We start from the raw sequence: 12,411 nt of genomic DNA, 5'->3' as shown, positions 1-12,411 counted from the left end.
CTTTTCCTTGCTGCCTCTTTTTTCCTGTTCCATCAGAGACATGAGTCAAGTAAGTTTCCCCCGCCCCATTTCTACATTGCTCCTGGCCCACCTACTTGGCCAAAGCCTTCAGACCATCCTTTCTCAGGGCTCCTGGTTCATAGAATTTAGCAGTAAATAATTACCCTCTAGGGAACACACGTAGGTAAACACCTTTGAGATTTGTTATATAAAATGATAAAAGGCTGTCCTCATTTTGAGGATGCTAGGTGCTCGAACTTTCTGGCCTTCCATCTTTGATTCAACCGAGTGACAAAAGGCCTTTGTTCCTGCTCCAGAAAGGGTCATATGGTAAGTGTTCAAAAGGTTGTCATCCAGACAGCTCAGGGCCTTCAGGAGACTTGGCAGGACCTGTTCCCAGAGAATTATCTCCTTTGGCTAACTCTCTATTTTATTCTTCTGGGTGGTCTGAGTGGGCCACTCATTAGGAACCATGCCTCTCACTGAGTACGGTGGGGAATTTTCAGCTGTGTTCACCATCTAGGAAAAATAATAAAGGTGCGGAGGAGGAAAAAGAATATGGGCGTTACAGAGAAACACCCTTCTATTCGATGAAACCGCTGGAGAATCTGTACTGGAGAATGAATTATTCATTCATTCCTCGTTCATTTGCAAAATTTTATTGCTTTCCAGGCGCTGTTACAGGTACTGGGGCTACAGCAGTGGATGAGACTTGGACCTTAACGGTTTAAAAGAGGCAGACAGCAAATAAATAAATAGATAGATGAATAAGATATATTTGAATAGTGATCGTTCTATGAAAAAACTAAAATAAGGTGCCGCCATGAGGGCAGGTAGTCATAGAAGGCCTCTCGGAGGAGGTAAAATTCAAGTGAAGGCCTGAAAGAAGCTGTGGATATGTGGGGCAAGAGGCTTCCAGGCGAAGGGGACATGACGTGCAAAGGCCTGAAGAAGGTTTTTTGTTTGAGGAACAGCAGGTGAGCCAGTACAGCTGGAGCAGCATAATTAGAAATAAAATCCAAGAGATAATCCAAGGCCAGAGCCAGCACATCATCCCAGGCTATGGGGGAAGGATTTGGGGTCTTATTCTAACCTTGATGGGAAGCCATTGGAAGGTTTGGGCAAGATTCTCTTTGTCATTGTCCTGTGATTCTGATTCCAGTTCTGCCATCGACTTGTCTGTGTGAACTTGAGTGAGGTCTTGGTCCCTCAGTTTGCTGTTAGGTAAAATGTGGATAATAATGCTTATCGTCAAGTGACATTAAAAGAATTAGCTCTTGGTTACAAAGGACTTGAGGCCTTCAGATGAAAGGTATGATACAGGGTAATTACCACTGTTCTATATAGTCATCATTTTAACAGTTGTCTTCTTTTCGAAATGGAAAAAAACAACGTAGACCGGTACCCTAAATAGCAACATTAAAAAAAGCCCTGTTTCTGACTTCCCTTTTTGGTTCCATATGAGATTTAGGATACCCCTTTCTTCTCTGAAAAGTACCTTAAAAGCTTCCCGGAAGTGGAAACCCAACATATATCATAGAATATTAGAATGAGAAGACGTCTTCGAGATCTTACAGATCTGTCGTTGGGGCAGAGTCTGCTGTCTCTAGAAATGATTTTTTAAAAAATGTCCTTACTGTGAAAACTGAGTGCTTTAAGCCTGTAGGAAATCGCTTGGGGAGTGTGGCCCCCAGCTGGGAAGGCTGCTGTGTTATTTGTTCATTTTCAATAAAATTATTTGTAGATCATGAAAAAAAAAGAGGATCTTACAGATCATTTGATCTGATCCCATCATTTTACAAGTGAGGAAGGAGAGAAGCCGAGTCTTGAGGACGGTTTCGCTGCTGGGGAGCAGGAATGCTGGGTGAGAATCAAGATCGTATGACTTTCAGGCATCTGCTCTCTCCCCAGATTCACGAGCTGCCTTACCTCGGTGTCACATTTAGACATAATTGCAGTGTTACAGGAAGTGATTTACTGTAATTTCAGATCCCTTTCCATCTCTATTGTGATGATCGTGCTTTGCTAATATTGGCAATGGCGGCTGCCACAAAACATCTTTGCTTGGTGAGGGAGCTGTACATAAAAAAATGTTGCAGGCTATAATTTGACTCTGTGCCACAGATGTTTTGCTCTGTGTTTTCCCTTCCTCTGTTGCTGGCTAAGGACTGTGCCAATGGAGTCTACAGACTGTACTACTGAATCTATGAACTTTGAGTTTTAGATTTGATCATGGTTCAGATTCTAATCTGGTTGTAATTTTTTTTATGTTAACTTTTGCCTGGAAAATGTATTTTAATTTTTGTCATACATAAGTATTGTGATAACTTCTAAAAAGTGGTGTTTTGTTCATTTGAAATCAGCTCATTATGTCATTTTAGGTCTTCTGGTTCCATCAATTTAATAACAGCTATGAACCACTGTCATGAAAATAAGCAAACATAAATATATGTATATATACACATATATATATGATCACCGTTATGATTAACATTTTCCTTATATATGAATCTAGATTTCTTCATTATAGTTGCAGTAAACTTAAATGTGGGTAAAATGAGATCACACACACACACACACACACACACACACTTTCTGTGCCTTTGTATACTGATGCAGTAATGATTACCTGATTGGCATTGAAAAACAAAGTGGTATTTTCTACTTGGACTTCTTTCTGTTGATGCCATGTAGCCCACAGGGCCCCTCCCTGAAACAGAAGCAGTAAGCATTTACCAGTCTAACCTGTTAGGGTGTTCCTCACACTGGTATATTTTTGTCATTCATTCTAAGATCAGTGATATTTGAACAAGTCAAAAATAACTACAAGCGTATGATTTCTTTTTACTGGTTTTCCTTAAAAGAAATGCCCCTTAACCTATTTCTATATTTTGCTTACCCTCATGCCATGGAGAAATGAATTGTTGATATCTTAGATACTTTGCCAGGAGTTAAGTAGTTTTCAAGAATAATCTTGCCAAATAATACTCTTTCCATAATTAAAGTTCTTAAAATAGTCAGAGATCGTACTGGATTATCAGATGGGTGATTGAAAATGGCCAGCTTAGGTCTTAAAGCTGACTTCTGTGAGTAAGACAAGATGCATAGGAATGCGTTTCTTCAATATGATCACCAAGAGGCTGTTTCCTAGTCTGTCTTCCCATTCCCGTCCTGAAATGATTTTAGATCTCTTAACCAGGGGAATTTTACTATAACAAATGCTGAACACAGCGTGCAGTCTGTGGCTTACTGAAAGAAGCATAGATTCATCAGAGAGCTCTGAATCCTAACCCTAACCCTTTTTCCACTTCCTTCATCAGGTCCAAGAGTCTTTTAAGGGAGAGTAGAGGGGCAGAATAAATGAATCAGGCTGTCTTTTCCTCCTTTTCCCCATTGCTGTGGGCTTCGCTGTGAGTTGTAGCAACAGGCTACTCCTTAACTGTTGTGAATCCCTAATTTCAAACGCGTGGCCCAATCACATTGGGCCTTTTGACTCAAATCTCAGCATACAGGCTGCTGAACAGCAACTGGTGGCATCTCACTGCTCTCAGTATTTCCCTGTGAGTGTGTTATAAGCTGGACTCTCGGCAGTGGGGACACTGGAGCAGCATAGGTGAGTGCAATAAGATGTGCAGGTGATAAGTAACTGTATGATAGAGGGTGTGTGTGTGTGTGTGTGTGTGTGTACACCCTTAGATTTGTGGTGAGGTGAACGAAATTATAAGAATCCAGTCATGGTTTGCAATTAAACAGAAGTATGCTGTAGCGAAATGTAGTGATTCAGATACAAAACTGCTTTATGAACTTTAAAGTGTTAAAACTTCTCCAGATACTTGACTGAGAGTAAACCACTTGACTTCAAGCTCTCCATCTTAAAACGAAATCAAGATAATGGTAATTCCTAATGACTTCCCCAAGTTGTCTGAAGATTGTCCAGATATAATGCGTGTGGCAAGCCCTTCAAGGTTTCTTGTTCAAATGCAATGTATACATAACAAATGTGTCACTGCTGTTTTTTCCCCCATAGGTGTTCAAGAGACGGTATTTTTACTTAACTCAGCTTCCCGATGGTTCGTATATTCTCAATTCCTATAAAGATGAGAAAAATTCAAAAGAATCTAAAGGTTGCATCTACTTGGATGCCTGCATTGATGTTGTTCAGGTAGGGTTATTGATCAACTTTTAAGAACCTCAGTCTTTTTCTGCCTTGGTTAATGACATCTGCATCCACCAAAACATTCATACTAGCAATTCAGAATCCTCTTCAGAGTTCCCACTCTCCCTCTGTGCCACTATTCAAGTGTTTACCCAGTCCTTTGGAGTCTGCTCCAGGGTGCCTCTTGAATCTCTTACCTTCTTTCCATTCTCACTGTCTTCCTCTGGTTCCCCCTTTTATCTTGTCTTGCCTAGAGTCTCCCCTTCCTGCCTTCTGATGTGTCATCCGGCTTCCTAAGACGTAGATGGGGTCCTTCACTGGGATAGGTAGGGTGGGTGGGAGGGAGACGCAAGAGGGAAGAGATATGGGAACATACGTATATGTATAACTCATTCACTTTGTTATAAAGCAGAAACTAACACACCATTGTAAAGCAATTATACTCCAGTAAAGGTGTTAAAAAAACAAAAACAAAAAACCTTTTGGCTCTTGATTTATTGTCTTGCAGAGTGAGCTCGAAATCTCTTACCAGGGCATTGCAGGCCCGCAGTGATTTGACCTTACTAACCCCATCCCCCGGCATCCCCATACACATTCTGTGCTCTAGTCACGCCAGGCTAAGCACTCCACTGAGTTTCACGCCTGTGTGCCTTTCTTACATTTGCTTCTCTGCTTGGCATGTACTTCCCCTTCTGTTCCTGTTTGAATCTTATCTGTTAAGACTTGGCTCAAATGGGACTTGTGGCATGAAACATTTTTTGTGTTCTTCTTCACCCTCATGGAATTAAGCTCCACCTCCCCTGTGCTACCACTGTACTTAGCTCTGTGCGTTCCTTTTTGGATTACAGGGACCATGTCATATTCATGTCTGGGTCCCTTATAGTGATCAGCAGAGTTGCACATACAGTAGGGGCTTACCAAATGTTTGCTGATTTGAGTTACTTGAGGAGGCAGGGACATTAGGGTTAGCGTGGATGGGGTGGGAAGCAGAGGGCAGAGAGATGATTCAATAGGAAGTTGATTGACCGTGTGATAGGAGCCATTACTACAGAGCCGGGGTGGCCTGGTCGACAAGAAGGAGCACTGCATTGAGTGGAAGGCAGGAGATGTTGCTTCAACACCCTCAGCCTACCTGAATCTTAGTTTTCAGAACTGTAAAGTGGGATTAATAATATCTACTCGCTTTATCAAATGAGATTGTCATGAGGAGCAAGTGAAGACACACTTTAAAACATGAAATATAAAAGCTATAAAGATCTATGCGAATAGAAGTTGCCTTCTTTTATATATATATAAATGTGACAGCTTTCTTATCTACTGAAAGAAGGCACATACAATTCCCAGATTTTCTCAATTAGCTCTAGTCCGGACTGACCTCCTTTTCTGGTGCTCCTCTATTTACGATTCCCTCCTCCCAAATATTTTCAAATATATAAATCTTTATGACTTGCTACAGCAGTTTCATTTCATTCTTTACTACGCTTTGAAGATGAGGAGGAACTTCCCTTGGTTCCTTCTTGAATGATGACCACGCACTGGAAAATTACTGATTCATGAGCCTTTCTTGAAATTAATGCTGAGGTATTTGGGAGCGGGGGAGAGTGTGTCATTTCTTTTGTCATGACAGAGGAGGTGGCAATATAAAAGAGGTGGCATCGTGTTTGAGGAAAGGAAGAGGCTTCTATTTTCCTTGTATGCTAGCATTCAGCCTGGGCCATTTCCATCACTTTTATGGAGAGCCACAATCTAATATGAACCAACTGTGATGCATTTCATATTCTGCATGGCAGAGTGAATCAGATAGTGATATTGCATTTTATGGTGTGATATAAAGCAAGTACCAGGTTTATTTCAGGTCACATTTAAGCTGGTTTTTAAGGGCTGATTTTGAAAATCTGTGAATATGCCAGGAAAACTTAAAGCAGGGTGGAAATAGTAAAACATTTGCTTCTTTTTATGCTGGTAGTTTGATTATCCAAACGTGGAGGATGTCAGAAGGCCTTAAATGATAATACTCACTCAACGTGTAGTATTTTATGCCAACTTTGTGCATATACTGCTGTGCTCAGTACTGAGGGGGATAAATAAGATGTTTGACGTGGTCATTCGTCGTCTTGGAATTTCTATTCCTTGTTGAAAGAAGCAGTTCTTTCATGGAAGTATTGACGTACATATGTGCTGAGCTGAGGTAAAAGTAAATAAACTAATGAAATCTAATATTAAAAGGGCAACTAAACTAACTGAACACGTCTTTTTTTTTTCCCCCCTCCAGTGCCCCAAAATGCGCCGTCATGCTTTCGAACTCAAGATGTTAGATAAGTATAGCCATTATCTGGCTGCTGAAACTGAGCAGGAAATGGAGGAATGGTTGATAACTTTGAAAAAGATTATTCAGATCAATACCGACAGTTTAGTGCAAGAGAAAAAGGAGACGGTAGAGGCAGCACAAGGTCAGAATTTTTAAATGATTCATTATTGAGGTAAAGCCCTTGTCTTTAATCCATGGGAATGTCCTTTGTGTAGAGTGAATATAGAACTCTTAATCTTGCAGGTGACCTGCTTCTTCATTAAAAGTGACTATGGAGGTTGATAGGGTTTTCTTTTCTTTCTTTCTTTTTTTTAAGAGTTGATATGCTACATGGGCTCTGACATATGAAATATAACCAGACTGAAACAGATAGGGAATTCATGGCAGATTTTCAAAAGCCCATTAGAGTTTTCCCTGTGCTTTCATAATCAAAATTCTTTGCAATAAATCTAGTAGGAGAGGTTGGGGTGGGAGAGGGAGATAGTTAGGATATTCCGCTTAGGTGATTAGTAATGGTCTGCATGGTTTAGAACATCTGCTTTTAATGAATTCGCAGATGATGAAACTAGCAGCCAAGGAAAAGCCGAGAACATCATGGCCAGCTTGGAACGGAGCATGCATCCGGAACTGATGAAGGTACATCTTTCTGATGGCAACTTGCCTTCAACTGAGACAATGCAGGATTAGCTATTAAAGTTTGAATGCTGGATTCCATGTGGCAATGTCATTTCTAAGTTAAAAACCACAACAAATGAGTGAAACAGGTAGAGATGGTAAAAGAAAAGTTACACTCCTAAAGCTGGACCTGTAAGTGCCAACTAACAGTTTGGAAAATGTTATTTGTTTTCCTAGATGCCAAGAAGTACTTCTAGACTTTAGTGACTTTATTGATTTTATCTGCTACTTCTTATTCAGTTCAGTTACTGTATGCCATTCATACACTAACTATGCTTCATTCAAGGGGCTCTTGATGAAGATTGAACATGATATTCAATCTAATGATTTGTATATGTTAATTTTGTATGAAAATCATAGTCTTTCTGTATGTGGCTGCCTATGTATATGTATATGAATAATTTCATCAGATAAAGATTTTGGTTAACAGACAGCGTTTGTGTTAGTTACTCTGCTCTTTGGTGTTTGAAGTGAGCCAGTTTTGAAAGTGTAGAGGTGATTATCATACCTATCTTAGTAGGTTACATATATTACTCTGTGGACTCTCTACTATAATAGATTAGGAGGTTATGACCCATTTCTTCATTTAAATCCTTACCAAACCTATTTATATTTTTACTTTATTCCTCTTCCTGAACTATTAAGTTACACAGGTTTAGATGTTACTTTTTTCTGTTTGAAATTTAGCGTTCTCTTAAGCTTCAAAGCTGTCTTCCAAAATTTAGGAACACACTCATGATCCCCTGTAGCTTTTAATGTATCCCCTCTGAGTCTTTGTCATTCCAGACCGTAGAGCCCATTATGTTTTTCCTAAAGTGATGGAATCAGAATTGTGTATAATATTCCATGGCTAGCACCATGGATATATAAAAGATAGTGTTTTCTCTCGTTTATTCTCTTTTACATCCAAAGTCTCTTGTATTTCTTTTTTGTACTATGGGTTGAACAGTATTCTTGGTATTATAAAAGGCATATAGAAAGTATAAGAAGCTGATCTATAGCTTATTTATGGATCATGGTGACTGTGATTCTCTGCCCAGCAAGCATTCTTTATCCACCTTAAGTGATTGGAAATAGTGTGTATATATATATATATATATATATATATATATATATTTTTTTTTTTTTTTTTTTTTTTTTTTTTTTTTTTTTGCGGTACGCAGGCCTCTCACTGTTGTGGCCTCTCCCGTTGCGGAGCACAGGCTCCGGACGCGCAGGCTCAGCGGCCATGGCTCACGGGCCCAGTCGCTCCGCGGCATGTGTGATCTTCCCGGGCCGGGGCACGAACCCACGTCCCCTGCCTCGGCAGGCGGACTCTCAACCACTGCGCCACCAGGGAAGCCCAAGAATAGTATATTTTTTGAAGCTGTGGCAGATTGCTAGTTTCACATAAACTAGATAATTAAATGGCATTTAATACTGTTTTGACGGAAATGAAGTAATGTTTCGTGTTTGTGTGTGTGTGTGTATATATATATGTTTGTTTTAATTTTAGTATGGAAGAGAAACTGAACAGCTGAACAAACTCAGTAGAGGAGATGGAAGACAGAACCTCTTTTCTTTTGACTCGGAAGTTCAGGTATTAATGATACATTTCTTTAAATAATCCTAGAATAGTTGCTTATTCAGATAAACAATGTCTGAAATGTTGAAATCACTGATTTTTGCACTACTGGGCATATCTATTGCTTTATACTTGTCTTGCTTACTTTGAACAAGTAGCTTAACAGCTAACTTCACTAAGAGGGCTAGCGTATATACAAATAGTTTGGGACAACATATATATATATATATTTTTCTCTCAGTTCTTTATATTCTTTTCACTTCATCTCACTCCTCAAAATGGATAAATTGAAGAGTCCTTAACAATGGTTTCAGTGCTTTTAACCCATTAAATACAATTGTGATCCAGTAGCAGTGAATATCTGCAGTGTAAGGAACACCAAGTCATATGAGACGTGTTTATTTTCCACTTTTGATGTAGGCCTGTAGAACTGGGATAATTTTCATGTATCTCACTTAAACTGGAAAGCGGTGCAGGGAAGTACAGGTTTATGTGCACATGTGTATTTTAATCTCTTTCATGAGAGTGAGGCACTTTTTGTACTAAGATATATAGGTAGTTAATATTTAATTCCATGATATTTTCTTATTTTACCTCTTTAAAAATTTTTTATTTTATATTGGCATATAATTGATTAATAATGTTGTGTTAGTTTCAGGTGTATAGCACAGTGATTCAGTTATACATATACATGTATCCTTTTTCATATTCTTTTCCCATTTAGGTAATTCCATCATGTTTTCTAATTAAATTGCTGATTTTTTAAAATGGAAAAATTCTGCTGTGTATAAATGTTACAAATATTTTTCCCAATGGAAACTATTTCACAAGAAAATGAAATTATTTGAGGGAAGATGAATATTTTGGTTTTCTTTTCAATTTTTCTACATGAGATTTCTAATTAAAATCTGTGGGATTTTTTCAATAGAAAAGTACGCATTATATAAGCATTACAGTTTTTTCCTCAGTGAAAATATGTCAATACAATATAAAATAATTTGGGGAAGACTGATTTTGTTTTCATTTCTTTTTGCTTCATACAGTTTTCTTTCTTTTTTTTTTTTTTAAAGAGGAGCCTCCTCTGATTTATTTTAATAAATTTATTTATTTATCTTTGGCTGCGTTGGGTCTTCGTTGCTGCGCGAGGGCTTTCTCTGGTTGCAGTGAGCTGGGGCTACTCTTTGTTGTGGTGCACGGGCTTCTCACTGCGGTGGCTTCTCTTGTTGCGGAGCACGGGCTCTAGTCGCGTGGGCTTCAGTAGTTGTGGCACGTGGTCTCAGTAGTTGTGGCTTGCGGGCTCTAGAGCGCAGGCTCGGTAGTTGTGTGCCACAGGCTTAGTTGCTCCGCGGCATGTGGGATCTTCCTGGACCAGGGCTCGAACCCGTGTCCCCTGCACTGGCAGGCGGATTCTTAACCACTCCGCCGCCAGGGAAGCCCCCACTTCATACAGTTTTCTAACTAAAAGTTTTTAGTCTGAAATGGAAAAAGTATATAGTCTATAAATAATGCAAAAGTTTTTCCTTAATAAAATACCACATGAGAAAATAAAATTATCTGGGGAAAATTTGTTTTAAATGTTCTCTCCCTTTTTCTCCATAGCACTACTATATTATTTGTGTAAGTTGTATGAATTAAAACAAAAAGGGGTATAGCAGGCCTTGGGAATGTTAGTTCTAAGATATTCATTCAGAAATTTACTCATTCCAAGCATGTCTGAGCCTTTGATCCCACCCCTCATCATCATGATTGGGCTCTAATTGAACATGTCAGACTCTTTGATTGTATACAAAGAAGCCAATTGACTGTGGTTGAAACTCAATCTAGTGTCTTTAAAAAATCTGTGGTGTAGTGTTTTTGTGGTCATGGAACTGAACTGATTTTATGTTTGAGTTGTTTATCAGTGAGCTACACAGTGAGAGAAAAATTCACTGTTGCAATGAAAGTTTGACAGAAAATTGACTTCAGTGTTGGTTATGGAAGGCAGTTTCACTGCAGAGAAATCTAGGTTGTGTGTGTCGAGTACTTTTCTAGGTAGGCAGTGTCATCCTATAATATCGGCTGTCACTTTTGGCCAGAGTTCAGTGTTTAGAGATGTGTTTTCTTCCACTGACCGTAGAGAATAAAGAAGCACTGGGGAATTCCCTGGCGGTCCAGTGGTTAAGACTCTGTGTTTCCAATGCAGGGGGCACGGGTTCGATCCCTCATTGGGGAACTAAGATCCTACATTCCAAGTGGCACGGCCAAAAAAATTAAAAATGTACACGCCTAATAAGCATCCCCCAAAGAAGAGGCAGACAAAAAATTTTAAAAAACACAAAAAACAAAAGAAAAGAAACACTGACTGAAGGGGGTGGCTCCAACTTTGAACTACTGAGGATGGCCATATGTCCCAACATTTGCACTCTTAGGCCTCAGAAGGGAAAGGATTTGGGGGCTGGGGGCGTTTAGTCCAGCTTCTCTTCACATTCCACCGTCTGAGTAAGCTAGAAAGGAGAGCAGATAAATGGGCGGAAATTAGAATTGATCTCCATGGCAATGACTTGCCTCCGCTGGCTCCACAGATAGATAAGTGTTCAAGAGGGAGCTGTCTAGTCCCACACATTTGTAGATAAATAGACTCTGGGGGGAAAATCGTGCTTTCAGGTACGAATATTATATTTTAGGCCCTTTTAAGGAGAATTTTGTCAGTGATGTAGGCAAGGTCAGGACAGCTATAATTATCCAAGACTCTTCAGTCACAATACCTGTTTTGGCTTGAAATACTCAGGCAATTGAGAAAAATTCTTATGTTTCTTGGCTTGAGTTTTCCATACTGGCAGTATATTCTGCTCGGATTCATCCAGTCATTTCCCATCTACCCTGTCTCTGGTCTTATCGAAAGTATAGTAAGTTGTCCCACAGTATATACTTTTCCTCCCATTTGTGCACAGAATGTGAGTCTGTTCAGACCGTTAGAATGAACAGATGAACTCAGGATCTCCTGAGCCGTGTGAGCTAAGGAGGAGGATTCTGTGAGAGGAATTCTTTGACTCCCAATATCCTTTTTTATTTTTAAAAAATTTTTATTTATTTATTTATTTTTTGCGGTACGCGGGCCTCTCACTGTTGTGGCCTCTGCCGTTGCGGAGCACAGACTCCGGACGCGCAGGCTCAGCGGCCATGGCTCACGGGCCCAGCCGCTCCGCGGCACGTGGGATCTTCCCGTACCGGGGCACGAACCTGTGTCCCCTGCATCGGCAGGCGGACTCTCAACCACTGCACCACCAGGGAAGCCCCCAGTATCTTTTTTTAAACTTTATTTTGAGATAACAATAATTTTCAAAAATATATCTCTGTGGCAGCCAGGGTTCATCTCCCAGCTCTGTTAGAAGCTGAGCTCAGGAGCACATGCCTTTCCCTCTGCTCATCATTTCAATGTAGGTGGTCCCCAGAGGTCCGGCCTTGTCCTCCTCACCCTGGTTACCACTGATGCCCAAATCCAGATCTCCAACCCACACCTCTCCTATTTTTCCAACCACTTACTTGCATCACCTCAAACTCAACACATCCCAAGCTGAACTCATCACCTCTGTTCACCCCCCCATACCTGCTATTCATTTTTATTTCCCATCTAAGTTTGTAACATCACAGTCTACTGAATCTTCCAAGTTAGAGGCCATTGTGTTATTCTTGCTTTCCATATCCATTCATGTCAAATTTGTCTCCTGC

The 12,411-nt window shown here is 40.0% G+C and overlaps 1 protein-coding gene across 5 annotated transcripts in view; it reads left to right on the top strand.

Moving 5' to 3' along the window:
* DOCK11 (dedicator of cytokinesis 11) overlaps positions 1 to 12,411 on the top strand; it is a 193,257-nt gene that overhangs the window by 51,051 nt on the left and 129,795 nt on the right. For all 5 annotated transcript variants that reach the window (XM_067723766.1, XM_067723763.1, XM_067723765.1 and 2 more), the window contains exons 7-10: positions 4,028 to 4,162; positions 6,429 to 6,606; positions 7,021 to 7,100; positions 8,635 to 8,718. In XM_067723766.1, the coding sequence (XP_067579867.1) occupies positions 4,028 to 4,162; positions 6,429 to 6,606; positions 7,021 to 7,100; positions 8,635 to 8,718 (477 nt within the window). The remainder of the gene's footprint in view (positions 1 to 4,027; positions 4,163 to 6,428; positions 6,607 to 7,020; positions 7,101 to 8,634; positions 8,719 to 12,411) is intronic.

This window comes from Pseudorca crassidens, chromosome X, assembly GCF_039906515.1.
Source record: "Pseudorca crassidens isolate mPseCra1 chromosome X, mPseCra1.hap1, whole genome shotgun sequence".
NCBI classification, from domain to species: Eukaryota; Metazoa; Chordata; class Mammalia; order Artiodactyla; family Delphinidae; genus Pseudorca; species Pseudorca crassidens.
The sequence above is the reverse complement of the archived record's forward strand: the minus strand, read 5'-3'. Positions and strand labels throughout refer to the sequence as shown.